The 21764-nt window shown below is 40.8% G+C and overlaps 1 protein-coding gene across 2 annotated transcripts in view; it reads left to right on the forward strand.

Moving 5' to 3' along the window:
* CTDP1 (CTD phosphatase subunit 1) overlaps positions 1-21764 on the forward strand; it is a 180015-nt gene that overhangs the window by 124573 nt on the left and 33678 nt on the right. For both annotated transcript variants that reach the window (XM_075826530.1, XM_075826529.1), the window contains one exon: positions 462-631. In XM_075826530.1, coding sequence (XP_075682645.1) covers positions 462-631 — 170 coding nt within the window. The remainder of the gene's footprint in view (positions 1-461; positions 632-21764) is intronic.

A 21764-nucleotide genomic window follows, 5' to 3' on the forward strand; every position in this document is an offset into this window, starting at 1 on the left:
CAGATATACGGATGGGTGTTCTCATTAAAAAAAAAAAAAGACAGCCCTGAGCATAAAATATATCTATGCTAGTTTATTTACTTTTCTTCTTTACAAAATGCCAACATATTGCGGAGTATATTAAGAAAATATGTATTCAGATGAACCATCTTACGTTTTAATATTCTTACTACATTTACACATGCTTAAATGGTCTAATTACACAAAGCCATTTTACCCACTACATTGTGTTTGGACTTGGTACTGCTGACTATCCTGATGACTGAGCGTGCTCTGTATTGCAAGATGCTGCATATGTGGTATGATTCCCAGGACAACATACTGCACATAGGGGTCTGAGGATAGGAAGATAGCGCACTGATCCTCACTGTTGATAAGCTAGATTCCCCCCCCCCCCCCCCCCCTCAATTTCCATTCTTTTGAGACAGAGATTTGATCATCTTTCAAAACGTATCTTTCAGGTTGATGACATTTTGGGAGAAGGCAGTGATGACAGTGACAGTGAGAAAAAGAACTCTGTAAAGGTTAAAAATCCACCAAATACAACACAAAAGAGCTCAGAGAAAATCCCAGAATCCAGAAATGAATCGTCTTCATCTAGTGAGCAGAGCCTCTCGGATGGCAAACCACGGTAAGTGCACCAACCCTTGCATGCTGTTGGCGGTTATTGCAATTTGTAGAAAATGCTCCATTTATAAATATATTCTTCATAAATAGACAGTGGGGGAGATTTACCAATAGTATTGGAGGATTAGTAAATGGCCCCGTATTTATCAAGACTGCTCATAAGGCATGATAGCTGTCAGATAAGTCTATTCTGACAAAGAAGGCCACAATTTAGGGCGGGCGCAGGACTTGCGATCTTGTATTAAAATGATTTTTACACAATACCATAACCGAATGTTTTCATCTTGAACAACTTGTCTCTAAAGTTGCGTTTTTATCTTTTTGCTAAATTGTAAAGGGACTTGTCTACATGAGTTTTAAGGAAATTTAATGAATGGTTATGTAAAAATATCCTTGTTATAGAACATTGTCTGTATCCACGATTTCAATCCGATCGAACACCTGTGGAATGTGCTAGAAAAACAAGTCTGATCCGTAGAGACCCCCACTTGCAACTTAGAGGGCTTAAGATGGATTTACACGCAGCGGGTTTTGTTTCAGAAATTTCTGTGACTGATGATCACCTACATTCGTCTCGGTAAAATTTGCAGAAATTGATGTGCTCACTCCAAAAACAACTTCATTCAGATGAACGGAACCGATTTTTCAGTCGCAGAAAATTCAACAACAAATTCTGCAACGTGTAAATCCACCCTTAAAGTCTGTTATCCTATTGAAGAGAATATATATTTTTTTTTTAATCCGTGTTATGTGATTTTCAATAGTTTCTATGTAGTTGTATCTTTATGTCAAAGCTGCGGCCATCCGTTCAGTTGAGCTGATGGCTCTGCTAAAAAACTGGTCCTGTGTGTCAAGAGACATGCAGGACCAGCTTTTAGCCGAGCCGTCAGTTCTTAAGTTGCAACCAGTCAGTTCGTTAAATTTCTTTCCTCCATTATTTCACGATCAACTGTGGTGGTATTATTGCAGTGGAAGCATTTAGGAGCCACAGAAACTCTGCCACGAAGTGGCAGACCATGTAAAGTTAGAGTGGGGTTGCCGAGTGCTTAGGCACGTAATGCATAAAAGTCGCCTATGCTCTGCTGACTCAATAACTGCAGAGTTCATCCGCACAAAACTGTGCTGCTGGAGCTTCATGTCATGGGTATTTATTGCCGAGCAGCTGCATGCAAGTCTTACATCACCAAGCACAATGCCATGCGTTGAATGGAGCGGTGTAAAGTGTGCCGCTATTGGACTCTGGAGCAGTGGAGACATGTTCTGTGGAGAAACTAATCACGCTTCTCTCCGGCAGTCTGATGGACGAGTCTGAGTTTGGCGAATGCCAGGAGAAAGTTACCTGCCTGACTGCATTGTGCCAACTGTAAAGTTTGGTGGAAGGGGACAATGCTATGGGGTTGTTTTTCAGGGTTTGGCCTAGGCCAATTAGTTTCAGTGAAGGGAAATTTTAATGCTTCAGCATACTAAGGTATTTTAGACAATTATTTGTTTCCAACTTTGTGGGAACGGTTTGAGGAAACCCCTTTTCTGTTCCAGCATGACTGGGCCCCAGTGCACAAAGCAAGGTTCACAAAGGCATGGTTGGATGAGTTTCAGGTGGAAGAACTTGACTGGCCCGCACAGAGCCCTGACCTCAACCCCATCCAACACCTTTGGGATGAGTTGGAACGGAAGATTGCGAGTTCGGTTCTCTCGTTCAACATCAGTGTCTGACCTCACAAATGCTTTTCTGGATGAATGGGCAAAAATTTCCAGACACTCCAAAATCTTGTAGCAAGTTTTCCCAGATGAGTGGAAGCTGTTTTAGCCACAATATGGGGGGGGGGGGGGCAACTCCATATTAATGCCTATAGATTTAAAATGGGATGCCATAAATGCTCCTGTTGGTGTCCCAATACGTTTTTCATATAGTGTATCTGCCTAAACCATGGGATTATGTATGGGATATTGATTTTTCATTTGTGTTTGCTCTCACTGGCTTGCAAACATGAAACAGGTTTTAAGAAAGCAAATTCTCCCTAGCACTGAAAGAATCCTTCTGTTTTCTTTGGATTGCTTTTTGATTCATATGTGTTTTGAGGCAGTGCCGTTTTACTAAAGTGATCGTTTAATTAGAAGTACCAGTTGTGGCTCTTTACTTGAGGAATGACCGTACAGAGTGCACCATTGATTCTTCGGTGTATCACTGTGTGTATTTTTTATTTTTTTTTCCTGTATAATAATTGTGCCTTTGTAACAATTACACAAAAACAGACAAATGTAAAACCATTTTGTTTTCATTTTTCTTTTAATTCGTGTTTGGTAGCGGTTTCTGCAAATAGTGTTTTACTACCGGTCTTTTTTTTTTTTTTTTTTTTTAGGTAATGTTTTTCACATGCAAATCATGTGATTCAAAGATCATGTGATGCAAAGATTCCTCTTTGCAACACATGATTTATGCTAAATAAAAAAAGCCACAAAAAACAAACCTTGTTTCGATTTTGATAAAACACCAATGATTCAAAAAAGGCAAGACAAAGTAAAAACACTGTTTTAAAGTACATTCAATGTTTCAACGTTGACATCCAGATCACATTTGTCAGCAGCATTTTTTGCAGCAGAAAACGGCAGGAATATCGCACACAAAAAAATTAACATTTTTTCCCAAAAACGCACGTTGCGTAATGTGGTGCATCAAAATCACAGGTAAACGCAGATAAAATAAGCGCATAATAGTAAATTTTTTAATGTGTTTTTAGGTGTGGTTTTTAATTTTTTCCGCGGAAATAGGTTTTATGCTGCGGATTTTGGTGCGTTTTTTTTTTATAAACTTGTCGCATACAGTTCTCAAGGGGAAACGCAATATAAACGTGTTGCGGTTTCTAAAATACGCACCACAGGTCAGTTTACCTGCAGAAAAAAATCTGCACCCTGTAGATGAAATTTCTTGAAATCTCATTTACTTTGCTGAGACTGTATTACGCTGCAGATTTGCTTCACAAAAATACGCGTGGCAAATCCACACATAATACGCATCATGTGCGTTTGGCCTTAAGGTGCAAAGAAATAATCTAGTAAGACAAATTTTTGTGACCGCTACAAGCTCTGCACCCATTTTTAAGTATCCATATTACAAACAAAACCACATGAAGCCCCACACACCCCCTGGTTCTACTACACTGAACATTAATAATTCCATAATTCAATGGCAGCAAGTATGAGCGGAGTACAGTTGTTTTATGGAATGTCATCTTGGCATGCACAGTTGATCAATTCTTGGCACAGATGGACAATGAATCCACGTAACGGTCTAATGTTTTCACGCTTTGCATCAGTAATGTAGCTATTAGGGACATAGTGGTCGCAATTGCGACGAGGCACCGAAGCCAGAGGGACCAACCCAGCACCACGTCTATACACTGTTACAGTAGTAACTCGGGCCTATGTAATAAACTACACAGGCCACTACAGTAACCGTATACCTTACCCTCCTCTCTCCTGTGTCGGGTCCGGGTGCAGCGGGGACTACTGTGTCTAATCTTATCATTTCTGATACGGTCTGCTGTGCAGCTGTATCTAATCCTATACAGTGGTGGAGCTATAGGGGCCGTAGTCCTATATTTATGCTATCCCATGTATATACAGCACTGTGCAAAACTTTTAGGCTATGTTCACATGGAGTTTTTTGCATGCGGAATTTCTGCCTCAAAATTCCGTTTGGAAGTTTGAGGCAGATTTTCCTCTCTCTGCACGCCGATTTTCGCGGCGTTTTTCGCACGCTACCATTGAGCGCCGCGGGCAAAAAAAGACAGCGAAATACGCTGTCTCTGCCTCACATTGATGTCAATAGGAGGTCAGAAGCGGAAACGCCCGAAGATGGGGCATGTCCCTTCTTTCTCCCGCGAGACTGTTTTACCGCTCGCGGGAAAAGGACACCTCCGCCTCCCATTGAAATCAATGGGAGGCATTTTCGGGCCGTTTTTGACTAGTTTTGCGGCGCGGTTTCCGCGTCAAAAAAACTCAGTGTAAACATAGCCTTAGGCAGTTGTGGAAAAATGCTGCAAAGTAAGAATGCTTTCAAAAATAGAAGCATTAAGTTTTTTTTTTTATCAATTTACAAAATGCAAAGTGAATGATCAGAAGATAAATCAAATCAATATTTGGTGTGACCACCCTGTGCCTTCAAAGCAGCATAAATTCTTCTAGCTATACTTGCACGCACTTTTGAAGGAACTCGGTAGGGAGGTTGTTCCCAACATCTTGGAGAACTAACCACAAGTAAAAACTACACTAAATATGATGTTGGGAAAGTGAGGGCAAAAACATTATTTTTATCTAAAATTCCGGTAGGAGCAGGCATGTAATGCCTGATGGGAATGACTTTTTAATTTGAGTGATTGATACCCATATTTATATCACTCAAATAAATTTTTATTTATTCATTTATATTTTCAAATCCCATTAATTTCAATCTTGATAATAAATATCTCTATCTCTATCTGCGCTTGTGCCCCTGATGTCTTAAGACTTTAGCAATGCCCCTGGCTGCATGAATGGGTCACTCAAGAGATCGAGATGTAGCTGAACGCTGCGGGCTGTCGGCCCTGAATAGAAGTTGGGTGGGGGCAAGAAGAACTTTTGTACCGGGGCCCATGAGCCACGACCCTGCTTTGCAACATCTGCACTTTCCGCCATAATTGCTTTTTAACTGAAAATTAAGCAAAATGTTTGCTTTCGTTACGTGTGCTGAAACACTGACGTAGCAAGATTATGCCAGTGTAAATGTGGAAAATGTGATTTACTTTTCATAGCTTCATACAAGGTTGGATATCTAATTTTAAAGGCTGCCAACAGCAGATAAGTAATATCAGAATATAGCAAAGCAGAATTAGCGGTGAATTGTATGGAAAACAATGTAGTGATGGATAAAACTATACAGTAGCCTCACTTTTTCCCAGATATGCCTCTACTTTCCTGCTTCCCTAATGAAGAAAGTTGAAGCTTTAATATCTTTCCTGGAATATAATATATTTCTTGTATTTCTGCACTTGCATTTATAAAATCAAAGTCCTTTATAACTTTTTAAAAATCTAAGCTGTTGTTCCTTTTTATTTTTTTTATCCACCTTCTTCCAGTAATGATGTAGACCCTAAACTCCTCGTTTGCCAGCTTTATGATTTCACCTCCCTTACTTTGAAATGCTAGGCAAGGCGGCATAAGAGATATCAAATAGATGTCATTGTAGAAGAATAACTTCAGAATCCATTTTATTCATTCAATCGCTAAGAAGTCATTGCAAGCAATGGATTAATCTGGAGTGACTACTTTTTCTAAATGTATTGAAAGAAACCTGCGCTTTCTCCTTATGCATGTCTATTGAGGAAACGTAATTCTTTTTGAAAACTCTTATAGACGTGATTGCAAAAGTTTGAAAAGCCATGACGAAAATGCCCGCTCGCCAAACAGTCAGTGTTGCTGTGAGACTTTGTTGTGTTTTGCGTTACCAAGTACATTCCCGTTTCTTTCTTATATGACATCTGTAAATAGTATATTTCATTGAATCAAAAAGTTTGCGAACACTTTTTTTTCCTTGAGTGCGTTAAAGAGGGGTTGGGGTTTGACTGGAGCTCGTTTTGACAAGCAGTGGATATAAAGTTGTCCTGGTCATGTGATGCGCACACAGAAGCTTGGTTCATTATAAGGCTGAGTTCCCACATAGCATAAATGCTGTGGAAATTCCGCAGCAGTTACAGTAGCAGCAAAGTGTTCTGCGGTGCGACTTTTAATTCCGTTCTGTACGGAGATGCTGCGTGTTTGGTCCATAGACTTCAATAGGGAGCATAAGTTTTGCAACAGATTTGTTTTGTTGCGGTTTTTACGGCATTTACGCAGCGGGAACACGTTAAAAGTTGCTAGAATTTCACAGGCGCACATATACTTTGCTATAATCAATGTTTAACACTAAATACACAGGTCAAGCTGCTACAGAAAAATATGCTCAGCGGAAACACATTATTTGCTGCAAATTTCTGTGACCGATTTATCTGCGTTTTTTTAGATTGTGCTGCAGTTTTTGTGGTGCAGATAATCTGCGGTGTATCGTGTGTGGGAACATACCCTACGGTCTTGTCCACATGTAACGGAATTGCTATGGTCTTGTCCACGCGTACTGACGGAAAATATGCAGCGGAGTTCAGTAGCAGCGAAGTGGGTGTGATTTAACAAAGGTCATTCACACGCTGGGGAAAAATTCCTTCCAGAAATTCACCTGCAGTGCGTAATTTTATTTCTGCAGCATGTCCATTATTGCTGCAGAAAGTGGACTGATTTCCTAAGTTTTTTTTCCCCCATAGAAATCAATGAGAAACAACAATTTCTTAAAGGGGGTAGAAAAGATATTCTAGAAAGTCGAAATATCACCATCACACATCCCTTGAAAAAACGCACACAAATCTGCAGTAAAAGGTGCATGAAATGGTGCAGATTTTCCATAGCGGATTGTCTGCTAGCTGAGGCGGAAATGCTGTGGAAACTTTCTGCAGCAAATCCGTTACATGTGGACAAGCCCTTAGGCCTCATGCACACGTACGTATTTTTTTCCTCCCGTAAATACGGGTCCTTGGTCACACGTATTCGACCCGTATTGCACCAGTATTTACGTGGACGTTTTCGCTGCAAAATTGCACTGCACTAATCGGCAGCCCCTTCTCTCTATCCGTGCAGGATAGAGAGAAGGGGCAGCCCTTTCCGTAGTAAAAGTAAAAGAAATTCATACTTACCCGGCCGTTGTCTTGGTGACGCATCCGTCTTTTGACATCCAGCCCTACCTCCCTGGATGACGCGGCAGTCCATGTGACCGCTGCAGCGGTCACATGGGCTGAAACGTCATCCCGGGAAGCCGGACTGGAGGAAAAAGCAGGGAGTTCTGGGTAAGTATGAACTTCTATTTTTTTTACATGTTGATCTATATTGTTATCGGTAGTCACTGTTCAGGGAGCTGAAAGAGTTACTGCCGATCGTTTAACTCTTTCAGCACCCTGGACAGTGACTATCCCCTGACGTCGCCTAGCAACACTCCCGTAATTACGGGTGCACACACGTAGTCATCCGTAATTACGGGAGCCCCATAGACTTCTATGGGCCTGCCTGTGCCGTTATTACGGCCTGAAATAGGACATGTTCTATATTTTTCAATGGCACGGGCACCTTCCTGTAAGCATACGGGGAGGTACCCGTGGCCAATAGAAGTCTATGGGCCCGTAATTACGGGCGTTTTTACATTCGTGTGCATGGGGCCTGAGACTTTTTTGTTACAAAATTCAGGTTCTGGAATCCTTACCAAAATTCTGCAATAAAGTACAGTACAATGCAAATTGATGAAGCTTTAAGAAAACACCATTCACACACGACATAAAAAAAACGAATACAGATTCTAGGCATGGTCTATGTTGTTCTCTGGCCTAGCAAGATCTTCTGTCTGTTTATTAATACATTTGTCGATAGCTAGGGTGAATGTTTAGTTGTTAACTTCTGCTTAGTCTTTAGTCATACTTCTAAGGCAGTTTAAATGTTGATTGATGATCTGTAAAATAATGCAATTTGTGGGAATGTTTGCTAGAAACCCCATTCAATATTCATAATGCTAAGTGCAGTGATTAATATTTAATTCATATGATCATAAATTTTCCATTTGTCAGTGTTATTTCAGGTTTAATGTTCATTTTAGTGGGTAAAATCCACCTCAATTTAACTTGGTATAATAAATATATATATGTGTGTATGTCTGTGTATATATATTTGTATTGCTGCTGTTAATCTACTGCCTTCAGGTACTCCCCAACCTCTTGCACCTCCTTCACGGTTTGTACAGTCCAGGAAAGGTGCTGCCGCAATTTTACCTTTACTGTTTCAATTGATTTTTAATGGAATTTGTTGTGATAAGTTATCACGCTGCAGCGAGTTATTAATGTCAAGTTAAAGTTTGCTACATATGTATGGACAGTGATATTAGGCCAGGTTCTCACGTGACTGATACGCTGAGTAAAAAACACGCAGCATATCCGACCGTGAACAGGCAATACCTTCCGTCTGAAAACCGCACCACATTGTGGTGCATTTTTTTCAGACGGAGTTTCTGCTGCAGAATGCAGCAGTAAATAACACTCATACATACGTAGGCCGTTGTTGTGGCGGCGATGCGTCCCTCTTGTGCAGTCCGGTCCGGCCTCCCTGTATGATGCTGCAGCCCATGTGACCGCTGCAGCCTCTGATTGACTTCAGCAGCACATGGGATGTAACGTCATCAGAGGAGGCCGGCTCTTTGACGTCATCCATGCCGGCCTCCTGGGGTGACTTATCATCCCATATGACCGACACTACAGCCTGTGATTGGCTGCAGAGTTCACATGGGATGCAACGTCATCCCCGGAGGCCGGACTGGAGGAAGAGACAGACTTCTGGGTAAGTATGTTTTTGGGTTTTTTTCTTCCGTAGTTGCAATCTTTGCGCCGTGAACGCTGCGAATATGCTGTAAAAGTCGCAACACTTGGCTTTCTGTTGCAGGTTTTGCATCCCCATTGAATTCAATGGGGAAAACCCGCAATGAAAACAGCATAAATGGACATGCTGCAGAATTTAATTCCGCACTGCAGGTCAATTTATTAACGTTTACGCCGCAGTTATTTTTCTGCAGCGTGGGCATGAAATTTTCTAAATCTCATTGACTTTGCTGCTACTGTAAATGCTGCGGAATTTCCGCAAGGTTTACAATACATGGGAATTCGGCCTTATAATGCCAGTGTCTTTGACCAAAGCATCAGAAGTGCTCTGGCCTGGGTCTCCAGCCCTGGGGAAGCCCCAGATATCATTGTCTATATATGGACATTGATGTCAGGAGCTTCTCCAGGGCTGGAATTCCTGGGCCAAGCGCTACACGATTAACTTTTTGGGGACTGCGGCCCTAGGAAACCTCTCGCACGTATACGCTTAACGTATACTTGTGGTGGTTGCCATACAGTGGCATCCATCACCCGTTGGCTCCCATGTTAAAATAAAATAAAAAACGTATACCGCGCGTTTATACATTTTGTTTTTTGTGGAATTCCTTAGAATGGAATAGCGTAGTCTACTATACTATTCTATCCTTTTTAAAAAAAAATAAGTATACCGACATATACCAGCCCCATGGAGTCTAATATGACCGTCTAAGGCTCCATGCACACGGCCGTGCCCGTAATCACTTCTGATTGCAGGCACGGCTGGCCGTCTCCATTTTCGGCCCGTACTTCCACAAAAAGTACGGGAGCACGGCCCGTAATATGCAAAAAAACAGACATGTTCCATAATTTACGGAGCATTTCTACAACCCGGACAGCCATCCTTAGCGATACGGAAAGGTGTCCGCAGCCAATAAAACTGAATGGGTCCGTAATTGTGGACCGGGTCCGCAATTACGGAGAAATTTTTATGGTCGTGCGCATGGGGCCTCATGGCCTACGTCAGGCTAATGGAGCCTTATGGACACATTTAGCGTCTACATCGGGGGCTTTCCTGATGCACAGGCTAAAGGTAGAGCCAAAACGTGATGTGAACTAGGCCTTAACAAAATTGTATTGTATTTTGGTTTGAGATTGTAGAGGTTTTGCTGCCTGTAATCTTTACAGCAGCTGTACAGTTCAAATGACAGTAGTAACCACATCCTGGCCGGGATAGTGACAGATATTGGTGTACAAGGTTTCCATGAAACATTACACGACTGAAATCAGAACAGGAAATGTTGCTCTCTGAATCGATCTGTTCTTCACCCTAAGACTTTAGAACTACAATTGTTTCTAAGCAGTGACATTTATAATATATTTTTTTCTTTGTATACAATAGTGCCTTTGATAGTTTTTGTCTTCTGGTATGTCCTCAAAGTATGGATAATTTGTCTATAGAGAAACAGGTGTTTGCAATGCTAACCCTAGGAACTTTAGAAGATGCTGCAATTCAGTGATGTTCGCTGGGTGAATCTGATGGCTCAGATATGATTGGGCATTGTTGGAGGGGTTAGATTCTTCCTTTTAATGTCCCAATCCGCTTTTCTGCATTTCCTGTGCATACTCCTTGATTCAGCCCACAATCTTCATTTTACTGGTCTGGGATTAGAAAAATAATCTGCTTCTGGAAAAAAGCAGCGCCACTCCAGGGGCTGTGTCTGGCATTGCAGCTCAGCCTAAACCTATCCAAAGCAAAATGTTGTCTTGAAATAAGGACATTACAATTATATTAGTTTCTAATTACATGTATGCTAAATCTGTATTGAGGCTCGACTCCTAAAAAGTAGTGTAACCCCATAATGGGCAATATAACCAATATTGCAAATTCACAGCTGGGGAATTTGTTGGCATGGGCAGCACTGGTCTCACGTGTCCTAGGTTTTACACTCATTCTCTCTGTATCAGTGTTTGTATTTGTACTGGTTTTATGGCATATAAAAAAATATATTCTTGGATATGCCCAATTGGTGTCATTGTTATCAATTGCCTTCAAATATTGGCTTAGCCTCCATTCATTACATTTTGTAAATTGTGTAAGCAGCAAATGAGGATCACTATTCAATCGCATGGCATTTTCTAAGCAGCCCGATTTTTGAATATGGAAAGGTCCTTTAAATAATGAATTAAAATGTATGTAAAATAATCAAGACAATCTTCTTATTGACTTCCCTAAAATAGCTCTTTATTGTGAAGTGTGCTTAACAAAATGTTTCTCCTCCTTCTATTTTAATGTTATAAGCTTGGCCTTTGCTAACAAAACACAGAACTAGTGGAAGTAATGATATATTAGTGATTGGTACTTTTACGGGAGGAAAAAAGTTTTCATACACAGAGCAGACAGAATTTTCATGCAATTATATTTAATTATATACTCCCGGTTGCGGTGCTTTGTCTTTTTGACTTCACTGCGTTGCAATTACTAGTGTAAGAGTCTTAATTTATTGACTTAATGAAAATCTGAGGACATGCTTTGGACAGGTAGCATTGTGAAAAGCTGTGGTTATGAGCATTTATTGCAATGGTTGTATTTAAATAATGGCACGAAGGTCAGCACATCCAGCAAATTAGGCAAACCGCTTGTGCATCATTTTGTAAAATATTTTTGGAGCAATAAGAATCTATTTGCATGATCCGCATAATGGATTAGTTAGGATTTTGACATCTGTAAATGCGTGTTTCCCTTGCTGACTGGAAGCTTTGACAAGCGCTATGAATTTGTTGACATTATCAAATGTCTGAACAGCTAGCTGTCACTACTGACGTTCCAATTTTCAGGGTAACAATTACAAGTAGTTAGTCCCTGTGATTGGAAAGGCTGTAAACAGAGACCCCTTTTTCTATCAGTCCATAACTATATAAGCCTTTAACCCCTTCAGGACTGAGCCTGTTTTGGTCTTCATGACTAAGCCGATTTTTCAAATCTGACGTGTCACTTTGTGGTAATAACTCTGGAATGCTTTTACCTATCCAAGTGATTCTGAGATTGTTTTCTCGTGACATATTGTACTTTATGTTACTGACAAAATTTGGTCCATAAATTCAATATTTATTTGTAAAAAAACAGTGGCTTTGAGCGCCTTATATATTAGAATGTTCCCATGAATCACCACATTTTGAAAACCGCACCCCTCAAAGTATTCAAAACAGCATTCAGAAAATGTTTTAACCCTTTACTTTAATTCCAGTGAAACGCCTAAAGTAGAGGTGAAATTTACAAATTTTAATTATTTTTTTTCCAAAATTCATTTGTAATGCATTTTTTTCCGTACCACAGAAGGTTTTACCCGAGAAATACAACTCAATATTTATTGCCCAGATTCTTTTGTTTTTAGAAATATGCCACATGTGGCTCTAGTGTGCTAATGGACTGAAAGACCGGCCTCAGAAGCAAAGGAGCATCTAGTGGATTTTGGGTCCTCCTTTTTTTAGAATATATTTTAGGCACCATGCCAGGCTGGAATAGGTCTTGAAGGTACCAAAACCGTAAAGACCCCCCAAAAGTGACCCCATTTTGGAAACTACACCCCTCAAGGAATTTATCTAGGGGTATATTTAGCATTTTGAACCCACAGCTTTTTTGCTAAATTTATTTGAATTAGTATGTGAAGATGAAAATCTACTTTTTGTGAAAAAACGTAGAAATTTTTAATTTTTACAAGGAATGAAGTAGAATAAACACCCCAACATATGTAAAGCAATTTCTTCCGATTTATAGCAATACCCCATATGTGGTAATAAACGGCTGTTCGGATCCACAGCAGGGCTCAGAAGAGAAGGAGCACCATTTGGATTTCTGATTTTGCTGGAATAGTTTTCAGTGTCAGGTTTGCAATGCACTGGAGGGATAAACCGTGGAAACCCCCCAAAAGTGACCCCATTTTGGAAACAACACCCCTCAAGGAATTTATCTAGGGGTATAGTTAGCATTTTGACCCAACATTTGTTTTGCTGAATTCATTGGAATTAGTCTGTAAAGGTAAAATTCTACTTTTTTTTTCTGTAAAAACGTAGACATTTTTAATTTTTACAAGGAATAAAGGAGAAAAAGCACCCCAACATTTGTAAAACAATTTCTCCCGATTACGTAAATACGCCATATGTGGTAATAAACTGCTATTTGGACCCACACCGGGGCTTAGAAGGGAAGGAGCTCTTTTTGGCTTTTGGAGCTCAAATTTAGCTGGAATAGTTTTTGGGTGTCATGTCGAATTTGCAAAGCCCCGGAGGGACAAAACAGTGGGAGCCCCCCAAAAGTAACCCCATTTGGGAAACTACACCACTTAAGGAATCTATCTAGGGGTATAGTGAGCATTTAGACCCCACACGTCTTTTGCAGAATTTATTAGAATTAGGCCGTGAAAATTAATATCAACATTATTTCCACAAAAATGTTGATTTTTTTCAATTTCATAAAGGAGGGAAAATCACCCCAACATTTGTAAAGCAATTTCTCCCGAGTACGGCAATACCCCATATGTGGTCATAAATGCTTTTTCATTAGAAAGTAATTAACCTTTTCCGAACTGATCCATGTTTTTATTTTTCGTTTTTCCTCCCCGCTTTCCGAGAGCCATAACTTATTTATTTTTCCGTCAATAGAGTGGTGTGAGGGCTTATTTTTTGCGGGACGAGCTGTAGTTTTTATTGGTACATACAACTTTTTTAGCACTTTTTATAACATTTTTTGGTAGAGCCAACGTGACCAAAGAAAAGCGATTTTGCTGTTTAAAATACTTTATTTCTCACAGCGTTTACCGTGCCAGTTAAATAAAGGTATATTGTAATAGTTTGGACTTTAACGGACACAGCGATACCAATTTTGTGTATTTTTTTACATTACTTTAGAGAGAAAAAATTTAAAAGGGTTTCTTTTTGGACTTTAAATATTTATTTCATTTTTTCCACTAATAACGATTTACTCTTGTTTTTACACATTTTATTAGTCCCCCTAGGGGACTTGAACCAGCATTCATTAGATCACTGGGTGAATACACTGCAATACTAATGTATTGCAGTATATTGTAATTTTTACAGCGTGATCGCAGTTTCTGTCCGTTAGTCCCGGCTATCAGCTGTAATACACAGCTGACACCCGCAGCGTATGGCACGGGCTCAGCACTTGAGACGCTCCATATATCATCCCCCCACACCACGACATGCTATTAAGTTGTGGTGCGCGAATGGTTTAATGCATAGCGGATGGTGCAGAGTGAAAATTAAAATTTTCCACTGATGTCCTTGTAGGCTTCTGTACATGGCAGCTCGGAAGCCATTGTCTGGCGTCCGGTTGCCATGGGTACCATCGCCAGCCCCCCGTGATTTCACGTGGGGGCTGCCGATCTGCGCTAAACACCTTCAATGTGGTGATCACAATCGAACGCCGCATTTAAGGGGTTAACTGCCAAAATGATCGACGATGGTTTGCTGATCGGCAACGGGGAATGCAGGGCAGACATCTTGCACAGTTAACCGCTGCTGCGGTGTAGCGCCGTGCGGCGGTTAACTGTCAAAGCACTGACTTAAAGAGGCTCTGTCACCAGATTTTGCAGCCCCTATCTGCTATTGCAGCAGATAGGCGCTGCAATGTAGATTACAGTAACGTTTTTATTTTTAAAAAACGAGCATTTTTGGCCAAGTTATGACCATTTTCGTATTTATGCAAATGAGGCTTGCAAAAGTACAACTGGGCGTGTTGAAAAGTAAAAGTACAACTGGGCGTGTATTATGTGCGTACATCGGGGCGTGTTTACTACTATTACTAGCTGGGCGTTGTGTATAGAAGTGTCATCCACTTCTCTTCACAACGCCCAGCTTCTGGCAGTGCAGCACTGTGACGTCACTCACAGGTCCTGCAACGTGTCGGCACCAGAGGCTACACTTGATTCTGCAGCAGCATCAGCATTTGCAGGTAAGTAGCTACATCGACTTACCTGCAAACGCCGATGCTGCTGCAGAATCATCTGTAGCCTCTGGTGCCGACACGATGCAGGACCTGTGAGTGACGTCACAGTGCTGCACTGCCAGAAGCTGGGCGTTGTGAAGAGAAGTGGATGACACTTCTATACACAACGCCCAGCTAGTAAAAGTAGTAAACACGCCCCGATGTACGCACATAATACACGCCCAGTTGTACTTTTACTTTTCAACACGCCCAGTTGTACTTTTGCAAGCCTCATTTGCATAAATACGAAAATGGTCATAACTTGGCCAAAAATGCTCGTTTTTTAAAAATAAAAACGTTACTGTAATCTACATTGCAGCGCCGATCTGCTGCAATAGCAGATAGGGGCTGCAAAATCTGGTGACAGAGCCTCTTTAACTGCATGTCAAGGTGCGCGAAGTTACTGCACACCTTGACGTGCAGTTACGTCAAGGTGCGGGAAGGGGTTAAGAGTGTCATTGTTGTGCTTCTTGCTTTTTTTTTGTAAAAGAGAAAAACAAGGGGACATATACCACAAAAACACCGAAAAAAGGCCATACTTACAAATGGACACAGCCAGGTCAGAAACGCTGATGGAGAGTGAGCAGGTGCTTTAAATAATAATAGCCACTCCCCTAGTCTTGAGGGGAGTGGTGTGTGTGGTGCATGTGAAGTGTAGTAAAAAATAATAAATGAATAGTGTATGTGCAAGTGATAATAATAGGGGTGAAATATAGGGGGCAGTAATGAGTAAAGTGTGTAAATGAATAATGGGGTGCCAGTGTGTGAAACATGGAGGGATAGTGTGTAGGTCATGAGGCGCAGTGTGTATATCCAGGTAGAAGCCTATTTGTGACACCTTGATAATTCAGGAACATTTAGTTCCATTTAGGGAGTTAGGGACTTGCAAGTCTGGGGATCCTTGTCGTGGATTGCGAGCTTGCGTCCTTTTGGCTAACATGATTACTAATACACCAGGTATTTTTCATTCTTACTTATATTTGCTTCTTTTGGACACAGTCGGGTCTTTGATGCTGGGAGAGCATGGTGTGTTGTTGTTTGTCATAGTAAGTAGGGTAGCCCGCTCTATGAATTATCAAGGCGTCACATATAGGCTTCTACATGGATATACACGCTGCGTCTCATGACTTACACACTATCCCTCCATGTTTCACACACTGGCACCCCATTATTCATTTATTTTTATTTACACACTTTACTCATTACTGCCCCCTATATTTCACTTACAGTATTACACTTGCACACACACTATTCATTTATTTCTTACAACACATCCCGTGCACTGCACGCCACTCCCCTCAAGACTAGTGGGAGTAGCTATTATTATTTAAAGCACCTGCTCACTCTCCTTCAGCGTTTCTGACCTGGCTGTGTCCATTTGTAGGCATGGCCTTTTTTCAGTGTTTTTTTGCTTTTTTTTTGTGTAGTACTTCAGTCACGGTAGCGAAGGTAAACTTGCTGCTGGTAATTTTTACATAGGCTCGTTTTTTCGACAAAACCGCATATAAAGCTGGTAAAGGGATTACCTTGGACGAACAAATAGTTTATTGAAATGAGTACATGAAGTGCTTACACTTAGTAATCTACTCTATGTAGTAGTTCAATCCTCGAAAGTCATTTGCTAGTCTTGGGCAACCCATAAAGTGTTTTTCTGCTAAAATAGCAACCTTTACATTGTGCTTATGAATGTTTCTTTTGTTTGTATACACAGGATTTCACTTGTTAGAACAGCTTTTTGTGCTCCAGAGCTGCCCTTCTCTGAGGTCAGGAAATTGCAATGATTGCCATTTTAGAGGCTATGGAGAACTACTCTCTCCCTCTCCAATCGCCATGTTTGTCAACAATGTGTCTACTTGGATTAGCCAGCATAGAACTACATAGCAATACATCATAGTGGACATGAGTACCAATGCTTCCTTCACTCATTTCACCAGAAAAAAATCTGTAAAATATAAGATGTGCAACGTATAAGTAAAAATTAGAATGTTTTAGTAGTGGTCACTGGGGAAAATCTTTGAGAATTTTTGAATTAATATCTGTTGATACAATTTAGAGCCTTTTGCAGAAATAAACTAGATCCTGTCACCTAGAGTCCCTAGTTACATACTTACCATAATTATAATAATCTTTATATAGAGCCAACATATTCCGCAGCACTTTACAATTCAGAGGGAACGTCTACTAACAAAATAAGACATAAAATATTGACAAACTAATTAACAATTCAAACTAAGATTGAGGGCCCTGCTCCTAAGAGCTTACAATCTGAGGAAAAAGCGGTAACCTAAAATTTAAGAAATGCTTGTTTTTTTTTTACAATCGTCCAGACCTCTTTTATACACACAGCATGAGCCGGTCACTCAGTCCGCATCTGTGTATGCACAGATATGTAGTGCAATCGGATGCATGGAGTGTAGAGATTCCAATGTCCGACGACGTGATTAGGGATAAAGTAAATTCTCCATTAAATGTCACCTCCTTAACTCAGAAAGAAGTGCCGGGTCTGAATGGCATACACGCCTACGTTCTGCAGGAATGAAGTACCGTGATAGACGCTGCTTTCTGTTATTTAAGGCTGGGTTCACACGACCATGTTACGTCCGTAATGTACGGAACGTATTTCGGCCGGAAGACCCGGACCGAACACAGTACAGGGAGCCGGGCTCCTAGCATCATAGTGATGTACGACGCTAGGAGTCCCTGCCTCTGCGTGGAACTACTGTCCCGTACTGTAATCATGATTACAGTACGGGACAGCTGTCCTGCAGCGAGGCAGGGACTCCTAGCATCGTACATCACTATGATGCTAGGAGCCCGGCTCCCTGCACTGTGTTAGGTCCGGGTCTTCCGGCCAAAATACGTTCCGTACATTACGGACGTAACATGGTCGTGTGAACCCAGCCTAAGGATTCATGACTCAGTCTGTTTCACAGGACTGGTTCATAGGAAATGTGGCACTATCTAGGGGGACTGTGGCACTATCTACAGGGGGCAATGTGGCTCTATCTAAATGGGTACTGTGGCACTATTTACTGGGGCATTGCGACACTATATAGGCACTGGTGATTTTAGGGGTTGGGACAAATAACCTTGACTAATGAAATTCATTTTGTTTTTTTAAAGTTATGAAAAACAGGTGGCAAACGGAGGTTAAAATGGATGGGAAATGGAAGAAAATATTAAGACACACTGATGCAAAACGGCCATGAAAAGCTGACCATTGATTCGTTTTTACCAGCCGTCTTTTTTTTTTTTTTCTTTTTAATGTCGCGTGAATACAGCCGTCACAGTGATCCAGGCTGACGGAGAGGGAAGATGACTAATTGTTTATAGACAGTGTATGTGTATATACATACGTATATATATATATATATATATATATATATGTGTGTGTGTGTGTATTTAAAATGGGGAAGCACACTTAAAACTAAACGAAAAAATATCAGCTCCTATGTCAATGTGTAGAATTTTTGTTTCATCCCTCCCCTTTTTTCCCATCCCTTGGTTGAACTTGATGGACATGTCTTTTTTCATTTGTACTAACTATGTAACGCAAAGCTGCATGAGCCCGTGTTCACAGATATGAAGTGCATTAGCGTGCAAGGAGTGTGGAGGATTCCAATATCCGATGACAGGGATAAAGTAAATTATCCATTAAATGTTACCTCCTTAAAGGGAATGGGTCATGAATGAAAAAATTTTTTTTAGTAAGTTACAGATTTTTTATATCTTTTTTACGTTTTGTTTTTTTTTTGCTGTCATTTTTATTTTTTTCTTCCACAAAGGGAGAATGTATTAAAAATTAAATAACTTGACATGTTTTCCTATGATGGCCACCAGAGGGAGCACTTCTCAGAATTACAGCAAGGTGAATCAGGCAAAGCAGCCTGACTTACAGCTGCTGTAAATGTGGGAGGGAGACTCACCCCCTCCCTATTTTTGGTTACAAGCCAGGAAAAGGTGTCTTCAAATTGTCAAGCAGTGTCCAGCTCCCATTTTGGGAGTGATTTTACAATGGTAGCTGGCAGAGCTCTAGGACACACCAAAAGGCTAAGAATGAGGGAATTACTTTTCAGTTGACCGGTTCACACGTGTATTTGCCCAAAAATGTGTCAAACGCTTGATTAAGCTTCCAATTTACATAAATGGGAAAGCACGCCGTTAGTACTTACAACACCGTTTTTTACACGAGCGATTTTAAAAAGCACATTGCGAAAAAAATAGTCTGGTCAATTCTCTGGCACGTAAAGCGTGCCAAATGTTCCCATAGTCAATGCGACTTATACGTGCAAAAAAAAGTGCAAAAAGCCCCTCGAAAGATGCGTCAAAAAACACTTGATTGTTTCCTATTTACATCAATAGGAAAGTGAGCCATTGGTACATACAACGCGCTTTTTTTTACGCAAGCGTTTTAACAAAAACACGTTGCAGATAAAAATAAGCGTCGGGTCAATTCTTTGGCATGTAAAATGTGTCAAATGTTCCCATAGTCGATGGGAGTCCAAATTACACGCCAAAAAAAGTTAAAAAATCACGCACAAAACGCGTTAAAGTCAAAACCGCCTGTATTTTAAAAGGCGCTTCACAAGAAATACTAGTGTATTTAACATGTCTACACGTCTGTTTTTTTGTTTTTAGAGCGCCGTGTGGATATGCCCTAAGGGAATTCATTTTTATTGTCCTCTAGTTTATATTGTGGTGCAGGGGAGAAGACAGAAGTCTGCTGGAGGCGAGATTTTTATTTTTTGTATTACTAACTTTATTTTTTTGTTTTGCAGTTTATGCTCAACCGTTTGGACTACATCGTAGATACATAATCCTGCCTAGAAAAACGTTAAAAGTAGTTTTATTCGTATAGTATTAAAAATAGGGCACTAAATGCCAAAAGTACTGAGTGTAGGCGTAGGCACACAGATCCACGGTCCCTGATAAATGTCAGGAAACAGGTGATATTGAAAAACCTTTCAATCGATATGACACAAGACAGGGGTAGCAGTAGTGCTCCTCAACCACTTGCCGATGCAAAAGTAAACAAGCCTCCTTGAAATGTCCTGTATGCACATAGAAACAAACGTGCCACACTCTGGACATACACAGGGGACCTAAGCAAATATAGATGTGGTCTGGTTACCACAGTAAAGCAACGTCCCAACGCGTTTCTGCAGCCCTGTAACTACAGGGCAGCGTCCTCAGGGGTTAAATTCGCTTATTATTAATGAACTGCCGAACAGCACATTTTCTGCTGTTTGTTTTGTATTCTCCGGCGTGCACTGAGACACTGATAACTGGTCTAACACGAGCTGGAGAAACTTGAGTGCCTTATACAGCTAGCCCCACCTCCTTCAGAGGCGTGATGGAAAGCCAGGACCAATCGGTGTGTCACAACGCCGGAATGACGCCCACCGACATAGACCTGCCTCCTAATGACATCACAGCCAATCACAACGATGCAGAACGCATCACCAGTTGCTAGGGGAATTCCAGGCGATCTCATATATACATTGCTGCAGCAACAGAGTAAGTGTCACAGTGTGACAGAGGAAAGTTGCAGCTCATGTATAGACCAGGGAATTCAATTGGAACCTGTAGGAGAAAACACTACCAGGTATCCATAAAGAAGTTCCCCACAGCCCAACACTTGCAAGAGATAATGCCCCCTAATGACATCACAGCCAATCACAACGATGCAGAATGCATCACCAGTTGCTAGGGGAAAATGTGGCAGAAGAAAAAAACAGCTCATGTATAGACAAGGGAACTAAATTGGAACCTGTAGGAGATAACACTACCAGGTATCCATAATGAAGTTCCCCACACTTGCAAGGGAGAATGCATAATAGATGGATAGGAGAGATTAACAGATACTGAAGGTCAGACTGCATCCTAGATACTATCATGTCACGCCTAAAAAGAGATAAATTGTTAGTTCTAAGGAGTATCTAGATATTCCTATTAGGATATATAGTCAGTCAGGGTAAAAGGTAGTAGAACACAGGGTATACAGGAGACTACACTGCATATCGTTGAATAAAATTGAATAAATTATTAATTTAGTGCAAGTAACAGCCGGAGCCAACACCAGGTACATACTCAGATGAAAGAATGAACCAATGCAATTCCATTAGGATATGCATCGTTCGGGACTACAGAAACGGAAGAAAGGATAGATGCTCATTAAGTCCTAGTGGACCACCCGTTTTCATCCTAAAAATCCACTGTGCTTCCTTCTGTAAAATTTTCTTGTCTCAATCACCCCTTCGTACCGGTGGCTCAATGTGTTCCATCCCCTGAAATTTAAGGACCCTAGGGTCACCCGAATGACATTCCCACACATGTCTAGAGACTGATGTGTCTTCCTTTCTATTTATATCACAGATGTGATCTCGGATCTTTCGTCTGAACTCTCGTCTGGTTTTTCCAACATACTGTATATCACAGGTACAGGTTATCAGATAAACAACTCCCTTTGTTAAACAGTTGATAAACGATCTAGTGTCAAACATTTCACCTGTGGTTGAACTCTTAAAGGTTCGGATATTCAAAATGGAACTGCATTCTTTGCATCTCCCACATCTGAAAGTGCCTTTCAGGCTTGATGATAACCAGGTACTGTTTTTTGTCTCAAGATGACTATGCACCAATCTGTCCTTGATATTACGACCCCGTTTAAAAGTAATAAG

This window comes from Rhinoderma darwinii, chromosome 5 (genome assembly GCF_050947455.1).
Source record: "Rhinoderma darwinii isolate aRhiDar2 chromosome 5, aRhiDar2.hap1, whole genome shotgun sequence".
Classification (NCBI taxonomy): domain Eukaryota; kingdom Metazoa; phylum Chordata; class Amphibia; order Anura; family Rhinodermatidae; genus Rhinoderma; species Rhinoderma darwinii.